The sequence below is a fragment of the Gopherus evgoodei genome, chromosome 6, assembly GCF_007399415.2.
Source record: "Gopherus evgoodei ecotype Sinaloan lineage chromosome 6, rGopEvg1_v1.p, whole genome shotgun sequence".
Classification (NCBI taxonomy): Eukaryota; Metazoa; Chordata; order Testudines; family Testudinidae; genus Gopherus; species Gopherus evgoodei.
This window is the reverse complement of record NC_044327.1, coordinates 61,508,818-61,532,264: the sequence shown is the minus strand read 5'-3', so window position 1 is coordinate 61,532,264 and position 23,447 is coordinate 61,508,818. Positions and strand designations below refer to the sequence as shown.

General features: G+C 36.6%; 1 protein-coding gene across 4 annotated transcripts in view; it reads left to right on the top strand.

Annotated features, from left to right (window-relative positions):
• Nucleotides 1–23,447, top strand: part of DMXL1 (Dmx like 1) — a 142,677-nt gene that overhangs the window by 21,242 nt on the left and 97,988 nt on the right. For 3 of the 4 annotated variants that reach the window (XM_030567264.1, XM_030567265.1, XM_030567266.1), the window contains exons 3-8: nucleotides 3,891–3,968; nucleotides 5,458–5,536; nucleotides 6,385–6,517; nucleotides 12,334–12,400; nucleotides 18,497–18,672; nucleotides 22,866–23,055. In XM_030567264.1, coding sequence (XP_030423124.1) covers nucleotides 3,891–3,968; nucleotides 5,458–5,536; nucleotides 6,385–6,517; nucleotides 12,334–12,400; nucleotides 18,497–18,672; nucleotides 22,866–23,055 — 723 coding nt within the window. Of the gene's footprint in view, nucleotides 1–3,890; nucleotides 3,969–5,457; nucleotides 5,537–6,384; nucleotides 6,518–6,574; nucleotides 6,698–12,333; nucleotides 12,401–18,496; nucleotides 18,673–22,865; nucleotides 23,056–23,447 lie in introns of those variants that run through there. The other variant, XM_030567267.1, reaches the window with a different exon arrangement.

Sequence of the window (23,447 nt, the reverse complement as noted above, 5' to 3'; positions counted from 1 at the left end):
TCATGAGAGGAGAAGGCTGGAGGGGCAGCCTTGGAGAGGACCTGAGTCTTCAGATATGTAAAAGATTGTTTATAAAGAGGACATGGATCAGTAGTTTTCTATGTCCTCCAAGGGATTATCATCTTAGAGTGCTGCAATGGTGCTTTAGATTATGTATTAGGAACAGTTTTTAATGGTAAAAATAGCTAAGCACAGAATTCCACTGAGTTCATGCACGTCTCAATATTCTATTTCCATTGTTCTTGTGCATCACTTTTTCGAAAGAAAAGGGGTGTTTGTATGTAAAATCAGGATGGTGGTGAGAAGTGTGGGTTTTTTTTTTTCCTAATGGATTAAAAAATGTGACCATGAAATGGTAATTACATTGTCATAATGCATATGCAGCCTTATTTTTTAACTTTTCTGACTTTTGAGTTCATCCCTTCGGAACCTTAATTCCTTTAACATACTTTTTGAATATAGTAAATGTATGGAAGGTCAATTCTGTCCTTAAAAAGAACAAGAGTACTTGTGGCACCTTAGAGACTAATAAATCTATTTCAGCATGAGCTTTCGTGAGCTACAGCTACGAAAGCTCATACTGAAATAGATTTGTTAGTCTCTAAGGTGCCACAAGTACTCTTGTTCTTTTTGAGAATACAGACTAACACGGCTGCTACTCTGAATTCTGTCCTTGTGTGCTAAATAGCATTTAACAGCAAATATATGGCCTTTTCAGTGATTCCCTTTGTCTCTAGAAGAAATGTTTTGCTTTTGTTGCATTTTCACCTTTGCTTATCTGGTTGTGGACAACCATACAACCCAAGAAGAGGGCATAGACCCCATTGTTGGGTGAGTGCAATATGGATGTCTCCTGTGAATTTCAGAGGATTAAGGTTGATATAGAGGTACAACCAAAAGAAATGCGTGCTTGGAAACAATGCGGGTTGGACTGATTGTTCTAAGTCATGATTTGCTAACTTCAGTATGTTAGGGAGCCCCTTACATTCCCTGTTAGAGTTTTGGTTTGGGGAAAGTGGCAAGGGAGAGCAAAGCCTTTACCTGAGGGCAGCCTCTTCTTTCTGGGTGAGCTACAGAAATGACCTAGTAGAGCTACATGAACCTTCTTTAAAATTCATCAGTGCCTCCCCACCCAAAGTATCCTCACTATTATGATGCCAGGGGTGCAGTGAACATACATAACTTTTCTGATGGTCACGTAGTAGTAGTAGTAGTAGTAGTAGTAGTAGTAGTAGTCCTTACAGCAGAACCTCAAAGATACGAACACCAGAGTTACAGACAGACCAGTCATCTAGACACCATGTGAAATCAGAAATAACCAATCAGGCAGCAGCAGAGACAAACAAAAAAGCAGATGCTCTACTGCATCTTTACTAGTAGGCACATCTAGACTGCCTATTTCCCCCACCCTCCCCCGCACCATGCATGGGGCAGCCACTTACAGCAAGATGCTATAATGTTATCCTAAACCACAATATTGGTTATACCAATGTTGGCTTAAGAATTACAATTCTTAACTTTACATCTCCATCTCAGTATTTTACTTTGAGTTCCTGTAGAAGAAACTATTCTAATTTATTCTCAGAATAGTAGATGTATTTGCAGAATCACAAAAATATGGCAATGCTAAAGATTAGGTAGAAAATATAGGGAAAATATTAGCTAGAGATGTGTTTTAACAACATGGCTTCTTTAGGCTTTTTGCAGCTTTGACAGAATTATAGTTGGCATATTTGGGTCATGCTGACATGTAAGTTGCTTGAAAAGTCTGACAGGGGTTTTTTTAGTTTTTGATTTGTGGTTTTTTAAATGTGGAAGTTTTTCCTCTCAGAAGTCAAACCTCTAGCTTTGGTTTGTACTTGCAGCTTAGGTATGACAAAATCACATTCTGTAAAATGGTACTTCAGCTGCTTTTTATGCTAGAAATGAAAAGATCTCATATAACGTTAATGGTTTATTTGTAATCCACATTCTTATGATAGATTTTACAGAAATAACTTGAGTCATTAATTTTATGGACATGGACAATTATACTGTCTATATAGTCTAATAAGAGGTCAGAATTAGAGTCAGTGGTACGGTGTCTCTCATTCATATTTGTAGTTAGTAGTTCTTGTTCTAGCTCTAGGTAGTGTGATGAGACTCAGCCTGAGGCTTTTAAGGGGTATTTAAGTGTTCATAGGTCTGCATGTAACTTTTCCTATATTTGTTCTGATAACTTGTCCTGGGAGAAGATAATAGGGTGGATGGATTTAAATCATTAACCAGGGAACCTTGATCTAAATTTATTTTGTATTTTGCATTTGTCTTTTATTTAGTTTGCTAAGGAAAGTTTGATGACAATTGGTTGATAGCCATTAAAACATGCTGATTTGCAATTTAAATAAAGCCCTTATATTAAAATTGGTGCTGCCTTTTGCACCTGAGGACAACTATTCTATATCTGTTCACATAGTTAAGCAATTCTGTAGCTTAACTCACATTTAGACAGATCCTTAATTAATTTTTTATTTAATTTGGAAAATGGTGAATTATGCATTTCTTATTTACTAGATTTTGTACTTGTGATTTGCGTCAAACTGTTAGATGGAAATTTGAATTCAATTAAAAGCAAAAAAAGAAAAAGGTATTTTAAAGTTTTTAATTAATTACATAAAACTACCTTAAATGTGCTTGATACATAAGAAAAGTTTTATCAAAAAGTTTTTCAGAACTAGTTTTGAATAAAACTAATTGTTTAAACAAAGGAAGTTTAGTGAATTATGAACTGATTTGTTTCTTTAAGATTTTACAACTAGCAGATCTCATTCTCTCATACCTAGTTTTTATTCATAGATTGGAAGAGGAAAACAAGCTCTCTTGCTCTTTCAACTTTTTATTTATTTTGTTTTAAATTTTCATTGAAATGAAGAAAATATTCTCTGTACACCTACACCAGAAGAGGCTACTATTGTCAAAAGCTGATTTTGCACTTTTTGGTTCCAGGGGCTTAACAAGTGGTTTGACTTTCTTTAAAACTTGGCAGTAAATAGATGCTGCTTAACTTTTTTTAAACTTAATTTAAATGGTTTTACTAGATTAGAATAAATTCAGGTCTTAGTATAAGTTGGAATAATTTCAAACAGGGTTATTTATTTAAGAATCTGTATTGAATTTAAATTTTAAAAAATCTGATTTAAATAAAAGTAATTTTTATTCTGCCCTCCCCACTTGACTTTTATCCACCCTGGAAAATAATGGTCGAAAATATGAGCAAATATGTTTATACGTGTGATTAGCACCAGGACTTTCATTGGTCCCCAAATAAGGCTTTCTTGTAAGCTTTATTTAGTACTCTTGATAAAAATATTTATTATTGTACTATATTTTATAGCTCTATATGACTGGTGATTTAAGTGGCTCTCATGCTTTCAGACACTCAGTGGCACAATGTGTTATGTTAACAGTGAAAAGACGGATCAATGAAGTGCCTTTCATCCTTTCCACAGCATATTAAAAATAGAATCCAATAACTTTTCTTAAAGTGGCTACCTAAATTGCATGTGGAAAAACTCTTGATACTAGATTGAAGATTCATATTAAAATTGGTATCCAATACACTTACTCTTATGGTGGTTGATCCTCAGGTCTTACCCAGAAATACAGTTGTAGGCAAACAGTTTTTTTCAGTACTTCAAGTTTCAAACTTTGCAATGTGTTTTAAAGATTTTCTTATTCTGGTATGTTCCTCAAGTTCTAATCCTTGATTCAGAAGGAAATAGAGAGACAAGCTCAAGGATATAGAGGGAAATATTTTTACAAAGAATGAATGAAAGTAGAATCAATAATCCACATCTCAAATTAATTTTTAAATTAATATTTTTGTTTTATATAACTTTTTTTTATTTTAGATTGCAGCTTCTTATGGAAACATGATTTGTATTTTTGAACCAGTTACTGTCCTGAAACAGAAGAGCAATCATCCTGCTGTAAGTGAATGAACTGTCTTAATTGAAACTTCAACTGCCTTGAAAAATTTAAATAATTGCTATGGTTTACTTTTATTACTTGGGAGTTGCCTTTTCTGAGATACAAGATCAGATACCAGTTTAAAATTGGGATATAGGATGTTTATTGTGTGAAAAAGGGGTGGGGCACATGCTAGTTAAAATGCCACTTTATTATACCTCTTCATAACACTTCAGAAGGGGATACATTGGACCAATCCATAATAAACATACGCAGTAACTGTTTCGTTTGTAGTGATTCATCTGTGCAAATCTGTGATTTGCTCTCTCTGACCCTGGCTAATACCGATAGAAGGTGCAAAAAGCTCCAAATGGAGTCCTGTAACCTGTGCACAGGGAAGTTTGCATTTAAGCTAGCTAGTAAATGATACGCTTACATCTTGCAGCATCTAGTTTTATAATGCTTGTTTTTATCCTTTTGTAATGCAGCTCTGCTTGTTCTTGCGCATGTGCTTCTCAAGTATTTTCAAAAATTCTGCTAATCATTTTGCAAAGCATTTTTTTAGAATATATTTATCTGTAAATTTCAGAGGGTTTTATAACAGTTGGTAAAAACCGTACTCTTATGTTCCACATAGCATGACTTCCTTTGGTGTGGGCAAATTTGTGGAATAGCCTTGTGTTTATCAGTTTGATATGGATCCTAATCTTGATTCTTTTAGGTGCTGATTTATGTGATTTAGAGCAGGTTATTTAATCTGAGTCCACTTTTCTTAGCATACTTTACAAGAATATTGAGTCTTACACGGCATTTTGCATAGACTCAAGTGTGAAGTATTAAGATGATAGAAGGGTACAAATACAACACAGCGGATTTAGCTTCCATCTTATGTGTATTCCATCAGATCTATGTGGCTTTTAGAGGTTGCAACACAATTTTCTATCGCCTAGGGGATTTAAGAAATCTACTTCCTGAACTATGCTTGCTTTATGAAGTTCCTAAGACATACATAGTACCTATGGGTAATTCAGGAAGCTCTTTTCCAGCTGATACAGATTTCCTACACTTTGTAAAAGATGTGCATGCTTTAAAAAGTCTGGAAGGTTTTACATTTGTAGACGTTCCATTTAATTATTCCATCCTCCAAACGCTCTTCAAAATTAGCTGAGAATGCTAGTTTTCATTAAGACTAGATTAAAATAAGATTTAATGTTCTAGATAAAGCTATTGATCCTTCTAATTTGTCTGAATTCTAAATTTTTAACAAATCAAGATGCAACTGAGTCTCTCAGTTTTTAGACCCTTCGTATCTCTTCATATTTCTTGAAACATGAGATCACAGCTGTGACTTGTATGGCCTTGACTTATCCATTCAGAGAAATGCCAAATGTCTGTTGCCTAGTAAAACTTTGAATGCCATACAGGCATAGTGTTTCAGTAACTATAAATGTGTTGAGTTGTAAATATCTCACTTAAGCTAATGAAGTGTGCTAATACTTTTGATTGTAGGGGATGTATTACCAGTGGCAGAAGAGTGGTCAAATTTTACTGGACTCCATAGCACATAATATAACGTGGGATCCCACAGGTAAGAATGGAATTAACTAAAACTTCAGATTGTTTAATATCACGTGTTAAGTTTGAATTCTTCTTTAGGGAGAAGAGATGATTTCATTTTGTTATAGCAAAACACGATATGTCCAGGGAATATGAGGAAAGTGTTGTGAATGCCACTTGTCACCTGCATTCTGAGATGCTTATGTATTTTCAATGAGATGTTTTTATTTTTTAAAAAAAAAAAAGTGCCTGCATCTCAGTCATATCTCAACAAACCAATGGTCTTTAATGTTGTCCTATTCTTTGCAGTATCCAGTGCTGGCTGCTTCAAAAATGAGTAGGGGAGTGGCTTAAAAAAGTTGTATGAAAGAGGGACATTTGAACACTTAATTCCACACCACAATTGAGGGTAGTGATAACAAGGTGCCAGGATTGATAACTCTTGTAATTAGATCCTCATTATTGCATATGCTCTAATATTTTGAAAGGAGTATAATTAGATGTATTATTACAGAAGTGCCTAATGTCTTTTGTTGAACAAATGCAAACTACTTTGGAAAAAGTGTGCTTTTATGTATTTGGACTACAGATGTCCAAATTAAACCTAAAACATGACTTAATATGTAAAAAATAAATGCTGTCTTTTTTTTTTTTGTAAGGTTTATCCAGTCTAACAAGGTTTTGCTGCATATGGCACCTTGTAGGATTATGCCTATTGCATTGGTTTGATTTGTGTATAGAAAAAGAGACGTTATTTGTAGTATGTTATGGCTCTTGCCAGTGTTTGTGGTACAGATTAATTTCCTTTTTCTTCAGTATAGAAAGCTATGCCTCATAATTTGATTTATGCATGTTATAATTTTAAACTTTTTGTTGTAGGCACTCGCCTCTTGACTGGTTCCAACTGTTTGCGGCTTTGGTCCAATGTTAATTTGGAAAACCAGTCTGAAGATGGCAATCCTGAAAGAACAGATGTTAGCTTTGGGGACTGGAGATGTATGTGGCAATGCAAGTAAGAAGCGAATTTACAAAAAACATGAAACCTCAATAAAAGCAAAGTTGACCATTGTTGTAGTCCATTTTTTCCACATGAAACTCTTAATGAATTACAGTGGTGATCATCCTGCTATGTATGAAATTTCTGAAATATTAATGAAGACATGAATCTGTTCAGTCCTTCGAATTATTATAGGTGGGTGATTCTAAACACATTTCATTCTGCTTCCCAGATAAGTTTAGCTGCTTGAAAGGTGTTTGTTTGTTTTTGTTTTGTTTTTGTTTTTTGTTTTTTTGGAGAAGATCCTACTGAAATATCTAGTATAACTGGTTTTATCAATATATCTCTCACTTCCTGCAAAAGCAAGGAAAATGTGGGAAGCGGTGAATTCAAGTAGAAGTAGTACTAATGTGTGAGATCATAAAGGCTAGAAGAACAGAAATCTTAGGTAACTTACTACTATTTTGGGACTACTGGCTTACTATAATTAAGGGAATTAAGTGAAACTTGGCTCCCTATCTAGATCCTTTATAAATAAGGTTCTTCAAATGATTGTCCACATGGATTCCTCTCCTGGTTCACGTCGCCATGATATTGGATTCTTTAGACCAGTAATGTGCATTAAGGCTACACCGTCTTCTGTCCTCCCATCTAACAGCATGAAGGGCTGAGCGGACCCAGCTGCCACTGAGTTCCTTCTTACCGTTCATGGCAGTGAGATGAAACCCATAAGAACATAAGCTATCTCTCTCCTGCCATCCATCTCCATCCTCTGACAAACAGAGGCTAGGGACACCATTCCTTATCTATCCTGGCTAATAGCCATTTATGGACTTAACCACCATGAATTTATCCAGTTCTCTTTTAAACGCTGTTATGGTCCTAGCCTTCACAACCTCCTCAGGTAAGGAGTTCCACAAGTCGACTGTGTGCTGCGTGAGGAAGAACTTCCTTTTATTTGTTTTAAACCTGCTGCCTATTAATTTTTATTTGGTGACCCCTAGTTCTTGTATTATGTGAATAAGTAAATAACTTTTCCTTATCAACTTTCTCCACATCACTCATGATTTTATATACCTCTATCAAATCCCCCCTTAGTCTCCTCTTTTCTAAGCTGAAGAGTCCTAGCCTCTTTAATCTTTCCTCATATGGGACCCTCTCCAACCCCCTAATCATTTTAGTTGCCCTTTTCTGAACCTTTTCTAGTGCCAGTATATCTTTTTTGAGATGAGGAGGCCACATCTGTACGCAGTATTCGAGATGTGGGCATACCATCGATTTATATAAGGGCAATAATATATTCTCAGTCTTATTCTCTATCCCCTGGTTAATGATTCCTAACATCCTGTTTGCTTTTTTGACCGCCTCTGCACACTGTGTGTACATCTTCAGAGAACTATCCACGATTACTCCAAGATCTTTTTCCTGACTCGTAGCTAAATTAGCCCTCATCATATTGTATGTATTGTTGAGGTTATTTTTCCCTGCAATGTACACCTGTTCTCTCTGCACACTCTGCTAGCATTAGTGTGGTGTTAGTATTGTTAATTAGGTGTTAAGTTTTTTTGTGCCAATGGATGAAAAGACTAAGTCATATATTTAGTTTATAGGCTAGATGATACCTCTCTCCAGCTGTGGATCTAAGAATATGTCAGTAGCTAAATCTCAGAGATTCAAAACCTGTCCACCCTGTGAATCTTAATGTAGTTTTAACAACAGATTCCACAGGTGCTGCTTTTGTCTCAGGCTCAACGCTCACAGGGCAGCCCATGTCCTGACAAAGGTCCCTCTAGCACAGGGGAGGGCAAGTTGTAGGCTGGATCTGCCTGTCAGGGCTTTCAGTCCAGCCCATAGGATTGCCAGCCCTGTAGTGCAGTGGGGCTAAGGCAGGCTGCCTGCTTGCCCTAGCCCCGTGCTGCTCCTGGAAGTGGCTGGCACGATGTCCCTGCAGCCCCTGGAGGAGAGGGTAGGCAGAGGGCTCTGTGTGCTGCCCTTGCCTGCAGGCAACATCTCCCGCAGCTCCCATTGGCCAGGAACCGTGGCCAATGGGAGCTTCGGGGAGTGGTACCCACAAGTGATGGCAGTCCTCCCGCCCCCGGAGCCTCCATCAGACACACCTGAACATCTCCTAGCCCACTGCCATGCGCCTCTTTACCCCCTGCCCTGAGCCCCCTCCCACACTCTGCACGCCAAGGACTACTGAGAGCCTGCACTTTCTTCCAGAGCTGGAGGCATCCAATTCTGCAGCATATGCCATGGTCACATCTGTGGAGATCAGAAGATTGGAGGTACAACCACAATTTAAGACCTCCCTTTGAGGGTTACTTACTTAATTCTAAAACAGAGGAGACCTTCCACTTGTCGAAAGACTGCAGGGCTTTGTTTAGGTCTGTATATTAGGTCATCCCTAATTAAGAAGCAAGTAATACCACAGGATTGCTTCAGGCAGCATCCCCTTACCCAGGTCTATTAGAGAGAGAGAAGCAGAGGTGTCCCATTTACATTCCTCCAGCTCTTCTTCCACCACTGCACAATCTGCATCTTTTGCCTGGTAGCATGTTTGCTGCCAGAGTCTAGACCCTGACAAAATTGCTTATTCCAGCGCAAAAAATGGAATTTAGAAATGTTGTTTCCCTTCCTTGTTCCTTTGAGGTCAAATTCCCTTTACCGGACTGCTGCAGCACAGAACATGATCAATAGTTGACGTTGCTTTTCTGGGAGAGAAGCTTTAGGCTTACAGTAGAGCACTTTAGAATGTGAGAATTTCCCCTCTGTCTGCTGAGCACTTAAAGTGACTTTGATTTCCAGAAACAGGAATGTATTTAACCTTCCTTCTAGAAGCTTGTGTATTAAATCTGAATTTCTTCTGGCTCCCTCACTCTATTCAGTGCAACTCAGCCCAGCTGCCATTTCAACCCATTTTTCACAGGTTTTTCTCACCAACACAGCAGTGGTCTAGCCTATACTGTATATATCATGTATAAGGCCTTCTTTGTTGTCAGGTAATACTTCATTTGAAATTTAGAGTTAGGGTCCCAGAGAATTACCAATTCTAACTTAGAGTCTCATCTACTTGTTCTGCTACAGACGGAAGTTTCTCCCCAAGTTTTCATGCCTCCCAGATAAGGAGTTTAGAAGCCTTACACTAAAACCTGAAGATCACTTCTTTAAGGGGAGGGGATGGGTTAAATATATTTTAGTGTTTTTGCTGTTAGATTATTTTCAACATCACATCTTGAAATGTTTCATGGACATAAAAATAATGGATTTTAGTATGAACTAGTTTGTTATGGAAATTCTTCTTTTCTCAGAATTGAGATTTCCTCAGCACATAACGCAGTCGGGTCCCAAAGATTTTTAATTGTAGCATGTGGAGCAGGTACTCTGTCTTTGGGAAAACACTGCAGCATTGCTTCTTTTTATAAATTTTATAGCTAAATTAGCGGAGGTTATGCAGAACATAGCCATTTGTAACTGACAATCTTATTTTTGTTTAAAGCAAAATGAGGGGAATCAGAATTTGAGATGTTACGCAAAGATCTTTATAATAGTGGCTTCCTTCATGCCCATGTCTTTGATGATCTTGGGGAATCCATTAGAAAAATCTGAAGGATTAGTTCAAAATGGATCAACTTGCTTTCCCAGTCGAGGTACTCAGCAAGAACTCTCAACATAATAGGTAATCTTTCTGGCCATTTTCTTCTCCTGGCTCCAGGAGGTATTATTTCCAACTTTCCAGGATTGAGGTCAACCCAGATACTCCAGCAACTGGAAAAAAAAGGTAAACAGAAGGTTTACGACTCTTTTCAGACTAAGAATAAAATGAAATATTTTCCTTTTACTTTTGGACCGGTTGAATTGTAGAAGTATTCTACATTCTTCAAAACGTAGTACTCTGTAGAGTTTCAAGGAAGTCCCTCTTTCCCCCCCTCCTTTCTACTATGGCAATGAACTTGCATTTGCACAGATTTATTTTCAAATATAAGTTCTAACATCAGCACACCCTCACTACATCATCCAGATCCTCTTTTTTTCAGGTTGTTTATAGTTCCTGTGAAAACAAATGCATTCTGTTCTATTTCAGTGTGTAACAGAAAAAAGATAAATAGAAAATACTCTCATTCTTTCAAAAAATGGCTTAATTTTTACCTTCTTAGTTTCATAAATCTCAAAAATGTGAGATCTGGTCACAGTAGTTCTCACTTCCTGCTATTAATTTTAATTTTATTTGGAATATAATGTATAATGTAGGGTGTTAAGATCACATAAAGAAAGAGGGTACTTAGGTCTGTCTTAAATTGATTCAAAACCTAAAACAAAAATACAGTCTCTGGAGTTTGCCTATCCTTTGAACTCATTTTTAAGATTTACCAAGTGATGATTTTCCTGGTTTTAAACTTCTGAAAAAACAACTTTTTTTTTTCTTCCAATAGTCAGCTCAGATAATTGCATCATGACAATGGAAGAGGGATGTCATCTTTATGCCTCGTGTGCTTGTATCAATGTGTGTTTTACCGAGTTTCTTCAAATAACCAAAATGGTTTGGGAAATAAATCTAGACAGAACATCTGCATTGCTGACCACAGTATAAAGATGGTGCTAGGCACATTATGGAAGCATGCCTGTTTTTCAGTATCTTATTTCACCACAACCCCCTCAGAAAATGTTTCAGATTTCACAGTCAGGAATCAGTCTTCAATAATGTTTATACACTCCTGTTGGGTAACTGTCTGTCTATAAAATCATAAACTTTCTGTAATTAAAAGTGTGCAAGAGGATTTGTGGGGTTTAATATATCTAGAACATGGATATGTGCCTTTGTCTAAATCAGCTCCAGTCTGATGGAGACATCACATAAATTCAAATGGTGTCCATCCCTACTGGAGCCCACCCTAAACTGAGTACTGTTGGACACTGAACTACTTAAATTGTGGCCTTGTTATAAAGATTTCTGATTTACATCACTGAGTTTTGTCTTATGATTATGCTCTGGTAGGTATTCATCACAATATAGGTGAATTGATGACCAACTTGTCACTTATAGATTTGTTCATTGGTTAAGCCTTACATTTTAGATTTTTCATTTTTCTAAAAATCCAAGGCTAATGGAAATTTTAATCACTGATTTTTAAAACCTCAATATTTACAATTCTAACATCCATGCAGTAGCTGAGTGCACAAACAGTGAAAGCCTACATATTTTTCAATGGAAGTGAGGTGCAGTGCAGTGAAAGCACAACCTAATTAACTAGATTTAAAAAAAAGAAATCTTTGTTTTAATTATCAGGCTAGCAGAAACAGTAATGAGGACTACTTCAAGTGGTGTGTTTAGATTTAAAAACAAAACAGAAAATCAATACTGCTTTAATGTAGTTCTCTGGGATATATGGTGCAGGAAGAGAAGTGTTCTTATGGTTTGTTCATGGAAAAAACTGAGTGGAAATGAATTTGAAGTATGCGTGAGGTGGGGATTGAGCACATCTGGGAAAAGCAGTTTAAGACCAAACCATCAGGACCCACCTCATCACAATCACATTGTCTCTGGCAGGAGACAGCAGGTCATCTGAACCTGATGTCTCTGCTAACCGTAGCCTTTCTTTGACTCTTCAGCTGTAGGAGGGTCTCCTCACAGCACCCCATAGCTTGCCAGCGCTTGAGTCCGATGGTACCAACTGCAGGGTATGAAATTAAACCTAAAATACAAAGAATTTTTCATAAAATAGCAAAGAAATAACTATGTATTCTATACTTCTGAAAATTTTTTACCTTATTTATGTTGCTACATTTTTTTAGTCATCAAATTAATGTTTTTTTAATTCTTTATTTTACAGAACTGCTTCCCAAGTTTATCTAATGAAATTTTCACCAGATGGAGAATTTTTTGCTACTGCAGGAAAGGTAAATAACTTTTGGTATGACAGCATTACGTTTCTTTAGAAAGGTTATGAAATAATGCAGAACTTGACTGCATCCATTTTTTGAAAAACAGGAGAAGTAATACTTGTTTTTTTCTTTTTTTATAATTCAGAATGTCAGTAGCTTCCAAAAATTCATCTCCTAATGCTGTTTAGTGATTACTTCGAGTAATTGGGAGGACAAAAATTCAGACAGGAAACCCTGCAGATTCAGTTCTAGTAGTACTGCCTTTGTTTCTGTTATGAGTAGACAATAGTTCAGTGCCAAAACATAAGACATTAGGAAGTGAATGATCTGTACCAGAGGAGTAGGCCCATGAAATGAAAATTAGATGTGATTGCTTATTAGAAAGTAAAGGGAAATACTGGAGTTTTACTTAATGTTAAAAAATAAGTTTTTGAAGAGAAGCTGATGTGCCAACATGAGAGTGACACCACCTGTTAGGCAATCTCTTTATCCCATTAAAAATATAGACTCTCTGAAAGTTGGGTGAGCAATCAGACTGTTTGCAACTTTTGAGTGTTTGACATGTAAGCATTAAATCTTCAGGTTTTTAAATAAGCCTGCATGGAAACTTATGCCTCCATGGTCAGTGTCTTCTAATAGGTACCCATGTTAGTGTCAAATGTCTGTGGCAGCTTTCAAATTTAGCTTTGAAAACTTAGTAGTGAACAAGTTCCAGCTACTAAAGCACTGATTGTTGCGGCAGCTTGGGAATGGTATTCAAGGTGAAACCACCACCATGTTGTCCCATCTCTAGTAGCGCTAACCAGATGATCTGCCAACTTTCTAGTTCTAGAAAAGCTATTTAATTCTCCTTACTCAGCTCTCAAAAGAGTATACAGAACTTAATGCTGTAGAATCAGGGAGATGGGAACTCAAGGTGGCATGATGGGTGCACTGAAAAACAGTATTGTTTGTCCATGTTGGAGCCTGCAGTGTCTGTGGAGAGTGTGTACATAGGCTATCTATTGATGCTATTAATGCTATCATTCTTGTTCGAAGGGGATTTAAATACTGACATGACATCACAAGAAGGTCCTGTCAGAATGTTCTTGAACCATGTCCAGAGCCATATTCTGAGAATTTGATGATAATGGAAATTGGTTGCTCAACATATCTTATAATGAAGATCATATAACATTAAAGTTATGGATAAAAAGTTTCTGAAGTCAGGAAATGAAACAAAGCTCCCATAGTAGTAATCTGCTATGTTGTGTATGCCCTGTACCATGGATAGAGTGCTAGCAATAGGTACATTTAAGGCTGGGACAACCTGTGTGCGCCTATGTAACTACTGGTTGATCAAAGAGAATAAAGTGACAGATATAAAGATCATTGGGTTGATGGAGTTGCTCAGGTTAATGATAAACTTCTCTAAATCCGAGCCTGAAAGGATCCAGGACAAATATGGGACTGACAAAGAGGGTTTTTCAGATTTAGGAGGTATCAGTAAGGATTGTGCTCTCTCTCTTTAGGCTGATTCTCACTCTAGTGTCTATAAAAACAGATGGCACATCTCCACGTGTGCCAGCCTCTGTACATCTGGAAGTCTTGGTGTTGAGAGATAGACTGATGTTACATCCCTGTGAGGATTGATCTTAGTGTGTTTTTGGCTAGGTTGTAGTCCTGGCATAGCTGTGCATTTTGGAAAGGGATTAAAAAATTGTCATCAACTGTACTAACCATGAGTGTATGCTACAAGCACAAGATCTGTTATGGAATAAATAGCTACAAACAAGTATACTGGAGGCAGAAACTTACTCTAAGAATGGCCCTAACTCATCTAGTCAGACCATTGTTCTCCATACACAAGCAGAGAGGAATATCCTCATACTCTTCGAAGAAACCCTGGAGGCATGGAATGGAGCAGTACAGAATGAATAAAAAATGACTTTAAAAAAAATCAAATCAGATTTTTATATTTAAAATAAATTTTTAAATTTCTGTTTAAAATAGAATACAGTACTTTTTTTTTCTTTTTGACAATATACCTGTTTAAAATGAAATCTGAACTTAATACAAAATATGTTAAGGTCTAAATTTATTGTAATCTCTTAAAACATTTAAACAAAAAATAAATTATACTGAATCCATGAGCCTCTATCAAAAACTTCGTGTTAAAAGGTGCTTTTCTATATAAAGAAAGATGTTTTCCCCCTGATTTTAACTTCTGTGGTCAATCTTTATAAATGTGGCAAAATAGGTTATATACTGTATTAAGGGCTTGATCCTGTGGGGGACCCAAGGACTGTGCTCCTGGATATAAGAGACTGGCAAAGTAATTTAGGAGACCCCTTTTAAAGAGACCTAGGCAAGTAGGAACTTAAGCATCAGTCACTTTCACTTAGACTTATTTGTAAATTTTACCCAGGCTGACCTGAAATGATGAGTTTAAATCACTGACTGCAGTTAATGCCTATGTGTAAGGTGATTTAATTGTAAATGTGAAACATGTTCTGATAAAGAGAAGTTTTATGTATCCAAAATATTTAAGGTTGTTTTTAATAAAAATATATTTTATATGCTGTTTTGTGTTTGTTTAAATTTGTTACCATCTTAATGCAGCTTGACACATCATGAGCAAAATGTTAATTATCTAATAAATAATATATCATTCATCATTTACTAACATACTAAAATGTATAATAAGAATGTGAAAATATTAAGCTGTATAATTTTTTAAACAAATTTATGTAGGTATAGTGTACCCTCAGTATCAAAAAGTTGAACCAAATCTAGAGTAAAGGTTCTGTTTAGTTGTAAATCTGTATTTTAATGGTTATTTATGCCAATGAGAATGTACCTTTCTTTTGAAAATAACTGAAGTACAAATGGAAAATTAGATTAAAATCAGTGACTTAAATCAAGGATTTCCATTGGTGATTAAAATCGTCTAGATTTTAAATCAGTCCACCCTGCAGCAGTGTCCTGCAAGACATTTGCCACTTACTCTTTAGGAAAGGAAAACACTACAGCATGTTGTTAAACCAGTTGATGATGGGCTCTTACAGAGGGTCCCTAGATTAGGAAGACAACCTATTTGCAACATATTTGAACAAAGTACTAGTGAATGATTGTAGCTTCATCCATCAGGAAGTGAAGACATGTATAAATGTTTTGTTCACCTTTGAGAGAGGCAAGATAGATGAGGCAATTCTTTTTATTGGCCCAACTCTGAAGGTACAAACTTTTGAGCTACACCAAGCTCTTCAGGTCTGAGGAAGGAAGGAGTTAGTGTTTTGAGTTTTTCACTTTTATTAACCTTTGATGGGGGTGAGAGGACACTAAGGCTTTGGTCAAACTCAGAGGGTGAATTTTATTTTATTTTATTTTATTTTTTTTGGTCTTGGTGTCTCTTCTTCCCTCCCACCCCATAATGCCTACGGAACTCTATTGGTTCTAAGAATAAGATTCCAGTCTGGTTGGGGATAACTTGCTGATAAGTATGGTACAAGTAACTGTAGTTGTAGTCAGTGTTCTTAAAACTTCAAGATACATTACACCAATTCCCAGCAGCACCAAAAAGAAAATCTCAGTGTACCTGCTCAGTATTTGGTAGCCAGTAAAATTGTGTATGGTTGGTAGTAAATTAACTCAGCTGAATCTTTAAGGAATTGCTTACTTGTGACTTTCATATTCATGTTTTGGATTATTTTAGTTTATTTTAGATCAGCCCACAACGTTAAGTGTGTGTGTGTTCTCATGCATAAAATGAAATGTCCTTTTGGTGGCACAGGTTCTGGAGGCAGGTATCTTCCATGACACTGTGTGCTTAATTATGAGTTTTATCATGTCATTAATTTACCTTTGCCTTATATTCCTGGTGTTCAAAATAGATGTCCTTTTGGTCACTTTGTCTGTGAAATAAAGCTGATAAAAATGCAACCACTCAGTCACTGCAATGATGTGGCTCCAAATCTGGGGTAGTTCTGGTGAGTGCGACTCTGTCTGTTAGAGCAGAGAAGGATCTTGTCTTTCATGGACATAATAGTCCATGTACTCTAGCGTTATTTGAGTCTCTTGAGGTTTTTCCATCACCAGCATTTCCTTTCTCTTCCTTTGGCTTTTCTTTCATAGATCATATGAGAATAAGTGATCTTTAAGGATGAAGAGAGGGTTCTTTACTGTCACCATGTCAATGTGATCATAATGGACTTGCTTATTAGAAACCTAGAACATTGATGTTTTGGCTGGATTAGTTTTTTCATTGAGATGTTCCCAAGATAAACTGAGCCCTTGAGTCTTCACTGTATGGAAGGGGTTGTCTGGCCAACATATCGTACAGTTCTTGAGCCCTTTCTGACTAGTCCGAAGATCCTATCTAGGGCAATACCCTATTCCATAGGCATAGTTAGAATCTGGAGAACTGGACAGTAGATGTGCCTAAACCTCTTCACTATCCTGAATGTCATAGGTGTTTGTGTAGTTTTCTCAGGTCAGTGGCCTGGATTCTCCTGTTTACACAGGTGTAAGTCAGAATTAACTCTGCTGAAGTTGATGGAATTGCACAAGTTGAAACCATGACAGAATATCTCAGCAGTTCTTCCAGGAACTCCATGCCATTAGGATGTTCAGACAACCAAAAGGAGGTGGGGATTTGACACAAGACTAAGGCCAAGTCTACACTATGAATTTGGTATAACTTAGGTCACTATGAGGTGTGACTAAGCCACTCTCTTGAGTGATATAAGTTATACCTCCATAAGCGCCAGTGTGAACTGCGCTATGTTGGTAGGAGAACCTTTCCCGCTGATATAGCTATCACCTCTTGCAGAGGTGGATTTATTATGCCTATGGGAGAGCTCTCTCCTGTCAGCATAGAGTATCTTCACTAGATGTACTATAGCGATGCAGCTGCACTGATTTAGTGCATCTGGTGTAGAATAGCCCTAAAAGGGAGTTCTCTCACCATCTAGGACAGAATCTAGGATTTCTATAGCACCATTTGGTCTTTGAAAATTTTTTTTATATTGGACAGACAAAGGCCTAAAGCTTACTGAGTGACTTGAATTCACTGTCACCAGACAAATGATACTTTATGTAAAAAGCCTTGTCAGGTGATATTCAGGGCTTTCAAATGCACCAACTTAATATCATCTAGAATCTGTGGGAACTAGTTGAAAATTTTCAGCTGAAATTTCCCAAAATATGTGGTGATGTAAATCATCTGTTTGAATTAGTGAGCGAGAACTATTGATTTTTACATCAATTTTAATCTGGTTTTACATTTAGACTTATTTACCAACAAAGTTGACTTTTAATGGTTGTATAACTGAGTATTTGACAGCTAGGAGAATACACTATGCCTATACATATTTAAATGATGATGTACAAATTACATTTATTTAAACTCTGTATTTTTATTTTATTGTGTTAGAAAATGGTGAATGATACACTTATTTACTAGATCAACTTTTTATTTGTAATTAGTGTCAGGCTGCATTTGGAGATTTGCAATTCAGTTAAAAATGCACAATATTAAAAATCCTTTGTTTATTAGTTAAATAAACCTTAAATGTGCTGGCTATACAAGAAAAAAGTTATCAAAATGTTATGTTTGAAACTGATTTAATAAACATAAGAAGCACTGTTTGTAGTTAGTGAAGTCCTCCAGACTTTAGAACTAGTAGATCTGATCCTCCCCCTTCATTTTTATTTGTACATTGAAAGAGAGAAACAATTTTTTCTGCTTTTTCAACTCCCAACTGTTTTTTAAACTTTTTATCAATGTGTGATTGAACTAAATAGTGGAATAAACTGAAAGGAAGAAAATACTGTCTACACTTGCATAAGAATTTATTGCTGTCAAAAGCTTGTTTAGCACTTCAACAGACTCTGGTTCCAGGTGCTTAGCCAGTGACTTCTGCCAGTTCAGTGGTTGGACTTTCTTTGAAACTTCAGCAGCAAATATACTGTTTGAATATTATATTTTATTTAATTCAAATTATTTTAAGTTGTCATTTAAAATTTAATTTAAATAGATTTAACAGGATTTAATATAAATATTCCTATTTAAATAAAAAAAACCACTTATTCACCCTGGAATTTTCTTTTGTTTTCCTACTTTTTGCCCAGGACGACTGTCTTGTAAAAGTGTGGTATAATACTGATAGTTGGCGATCAGCAGTAACACCTCAAAGTTCAAGTCCACAAAAACAAGCACAAGAAGTTGATTTTTCATTTGTTTACTTGGCCCATCCTCGATCTGTAAATGGATTTTCGTGGAGGAAGACAAGCAAATACATGCCACGGTCAGTAGCTTAATTGCTTGATATCTGTAAATTGTTGTTCATTACCTGATAAACTTTCCTTCCAACGTTTGTAATAGGCTTCTTTTTTAAAACTACCCTAGCTGCTCTTCTCTGGAGACCCTGGTTTTAATCCAGTTTCCTACTGTGCTAATTCAACAATACTAAATTGTGGCTTCTCTGCTACTTCTGTATGTACCATGAGCTCCCTCACACACCTCATGTTTATACTGTACATACTGTCAAGGTTCTTTTTATGTTCTGTTTACCACAGTTTGAGCACTTCCTATGAGTAAAAAGTTATTTCCTATTACCCTGCTGGCAAAAGGCAGACTTGTATTTTTATTTTATTTTTTTTAAGATGTAAGGGTGGGAAAGCTCCGGATGAAGAAAGAGAGAGAGGTTTTGCATTTAGCTCTGGACAGGAATCTCATCTTTTGGTCCAGAGGCTAACAAAATTATATCCTTACTTCGGTCTTAACAAGCAGACCTGGTGAATGTTCTGACTTCTGCTGTACAGTGTGTATCCAACAGTAATTAAGCAATCTATCTAAATAGCCATTTGTGCATTTTATTATTGCACCTCCTCTCTTTATGGTCCCCCAGAATCTGATTATAACAAAACTCACATTTATGCATGGCTTCTTGGTCATATATGCAAATGCTGTTATCTCATTGTGGTGTGAACGATCTCCACTGGTTCTCCATTTACTTGAGTATCCAGTACAAAATCAAAATCCTTTCCCAAAGACCCAACATATCATGGTGACAGACATGTTAGGACCTAAATAAAATGGTCATTCACACTGAACCCCAGTTTCCTTCTATCTGTGTGGTACAGTATGCATTTAATATACCTAAATGTAAATGGATAAATTTAGGAACAAAGAATGTAGAATTACAGGTTGAGAGACTATCCTGGCTAGGAGTGACTATGACAAAGATTTGAGGGTTGTGGTGGATAATTAGGGCCCTATGAAATATGTTTAATTTTGCATTTTCTGATTTATTTTCTGATTTTCATTTTTTTCCATTAAAAAAAAGAATTCCATCTTTGTCTTTAATAAAAAAAAATCATTTGATTCATTAACAACAATTAAGTAGCCTTACTATAAATGCATAAAAAATGTTCAGAATTGGATTGCAATGGGAAAAACTGTTTTTACAAAAAAAAACCCCATACAATTTAAACAGAACATCCTGCAGATATTCAGTATACGGTTAAAGTAACACATTTTAAATCACTTTTTAAAGTAGCAGTCTGTAATATGACAAAACTGACATGGATGAACAGTAACAGAAGAAGTCCATAGAGATGCGGGGAGGGAGGCAGGGGGTGTGTGTCGGCATGCTGTGTCTCTAAGCAACACGCTCACCAGCCTGAATACTTGTTCAGCTGGCAGCAACCTCCTGAACCAGAGGCTGGTGCACAGACAGGCACTCCCCTGTCCTCCACCCCAGCTCAGCAGAGACTGGGTACACGGGCAGGGGAAGGAGGGACCCTCTGACATCAGCCCACCTCCTCTCGGCTCTGGACAGCAGATCAGGAGGCTCCTGATCTAGAGCAGCTTGACTCTCTTATGTGCGTCTCCACGTAGCACAGCCATGCAGCCTGCTGTACCCACCTGCTGCTGCTGTCTTAGTGCTGGTGAGAGCAGGATTCTGCATTAATGTTTTGATTCTGTCCATGCTCTCATGAACACAGATTTCATAGAGCCCTAGATAATCAGATGAAGATGAGCTCCCAGTGTGACAATATGATTGAAAGCGGTAATGCGATCCTGGGATGCATAAAAAGGGGAATCTCACGTAGGAGTAGAGGTTATTTTACATCTATATTGGTCACATGTGATCGTTGCTAGAATATTTTGTCCAGTTCTGATGTCCACAATTGAAGAAGGATGTTGATAAATTGGAGAGGGTGCAGAGAAGAGCTACGCAAATTATTAAAGTGTTAGAAAACATGCCTTAGACTCGATGAGCTCAATGAAGGGACAGTAAGGGATGAGCTGATTACAGTTTAAGTATCCACATGGGGGAACAAGTAGTTAATATCTTTTTAGTAAAGAAAGGTAAAACACAATCCAGTGGCTGGAAGCTGAAACTAAATAAATTGAGACTGGATATAAGGTGTACATTTTTAATGGTGAGAGTAATTAACTATTGGAACAATTTACCAAGGTTTATGGTGGATTGTCCATCACTGTCAATTTTTAAATCAAGAGCGGTTGTTTTTCTAAAACATATGCTCTAGGAATTATTTGGGAGATATCTTGTGGCCTGTGTGTAAAATATGTCTGTCTACTGAGTGAGCAGATTACTGACCTGTGTGGAGCAGCACTTCCACCTTGGTTACGTGATCTCTCCAAAGCATTCCTGGGATGCTTTTTAAACAACACTGGTGGGATGCTTTCAGCCTTCTGTTGTGTATTTCTACCATCTAACATGTTTCCAAGTTGTATAATCTCAGTTTAGCATGTAGTTTTATCTTTTTACTCTTCTTGATGTTTGGCAAATGAGGAAATGATCTACAGGCTTGCCAGTTCTTGCCTTTACTACTTCAGTGAGCTGGTTATTAACTGTACTGTACTTCCAAGATAAACAAAGTCATTGACTCTGTTGTACTCTTGCTCATCAATAACACGTCCGCCAGTGTTGACATCATTTTCTTCTATCACCATGGGCTTGGTATTCTGCGTACTGATATAAAGTCCCACTTTAGCGCCTTATGCTTTTATGTTCACAAATAGTCTTTTCATTCAATCCAAGCTGGTCTCCAATATGACTATTATCTGAAAAATATAAGTCTTATAGCTTCTCCTGCCCAAACAATACTAGTGTCTTCAGCAGCAGTTACTACCCTTCTCATCATAAAATCTGTGAGAATGCAGAAAAGATGTGGGGATGGTAAGTGTTCCTGGCGTAAGGCAGGGCCAATCTTAAACCATTCTGTCTCTCCAGTGTTTGTCCTGATACAGCACACAGACTTGTCATACAAAGCATTTATTCAATTAACAATCTTTGCTGTCATCTGCTAATTGGCTTTCTTTGAATCCCATTTCTCTAAGTCAGTTATCAGTGAGTGCAACTGCAGCAGCCTAAGGCCCTTCACAACTGTGTGCTCCTTACTTATTCTGTATTATGTTGCCCTCCACTTCCTGTGCTCTAAGAATGCCAGTCTTGACTGCCCACTTGAACTCCACATACATAGTGTACTACCTCTTATATACTGAATGTCCTCCACAAAGCTACTATCTTGGCAGTTGTCAAATTCATCTTTACTATCATGCCAACAGGAATTTGCCATCTGATAATTTTTAAGTAGAGTGAGTGTGTCTGTGAGTGAGAGAGAGAATGTACACAAAACAATACCTATTACCATTTCCTTAGCAACTCTTGCATGGAATCACAAAATTATGCCTACAGACTAGAGATATAACCATCATTTGTTACATCCCCTTGTAGTGTCTTGTCTTAAACAAAATTGTAAGCTTGTCTGGGAAGGGAACTTGAATGTCTGTCTAGTTTTTATAGTGCCTAGCACAATGGAGTTCTGATCTTGATTGGGATTTCTTGATTCTATTATAATGCAAATAACGTTTAGAGAAATAAGCATAGAAGTGGTCACAAAGAACTTATTACATGGTCCTGTCTATTGTATAATCATGCTGTATGACTTTGGCCATACTTTTGAACAAATTCACCTATGTCCAAATTTCCATACCTGTCAAATGAGGATACCTATCTCACAAGGGAATGCTAAGGATTATTATTTGTAGAATGCTTCAAAGAACAAAAAATGATAAAATACAGTTCACTTTTTCCATCCAAATGGCTAGTTTTGTATGCTGGAACCAAAGATCCAGTATTGCATAGTTACATAACTGCGAGTTTGAGGTAGCGGAAAGCACATACCAGTACTGTATTTATGACCGTTCACTAAACTTCTAATATTTAAAATAGTTGCACCATTAAATCAATTTCGGGTTCCAAAGTTTCACCTACTTTTCTGAGGGTATTTATTAGGTTAATTAAAGAACTTCGTTTTGTAATTTTTTAATATGCTACTTAAGGCATAGTGTCATGCATAATTCTGGAAATTTATATATAAGTTCTTACCTTTCGTTGTTTTATGTGGGTATTTGGGTGCTCAGAATATAACTATTTTTTTCAATCTGACTAAAACTTTCTTTCAGTGGTGCTGTATGCAATGTACTGCTGACTTGCTGCAAGGATAATGTATGCCGTCTCTGGGCAGAGACTTTGTTACCCAATGATAGTTTATCATGCGCTGGTGGATACAACCATTGGACTGAACCAGTGAACTTAACCAATAACTTCAAAAGAAATGCTTCTAGTAAGGAACGAATGCAAAATGCTTTAGAGGTGAGAACTATTGGATAGTACTTTGTCTGCTTACAAATCACATCTTTTTTTGTATTTATTAAAAAATTATTTACTGAATATATTCTGAGAATAATTCTTTTTTTTAATAATTTCTTTGGAAAGAGTGTTTTAAAAAACAAGTTTGAGTAACTTTTAGAGTTACATTTCTGATGTGAATGTTTAAAATGAAGTGAAACTTGTTTTCTTGAACAATCTGCAGTATTCTCTTAAAGTTAATTGTTTCAGCTAATATGCCTTCCAGTATGCATGTTAGCTTTGAAAAATGAGCTATTTAAAGAAAAATCCAATAGTTGCAGATAAAGCTGGGCATCTCTGAGGGTATTAGTCACATAAATGGAGACAATATATTGAGTAAAGACATTTAAAATACA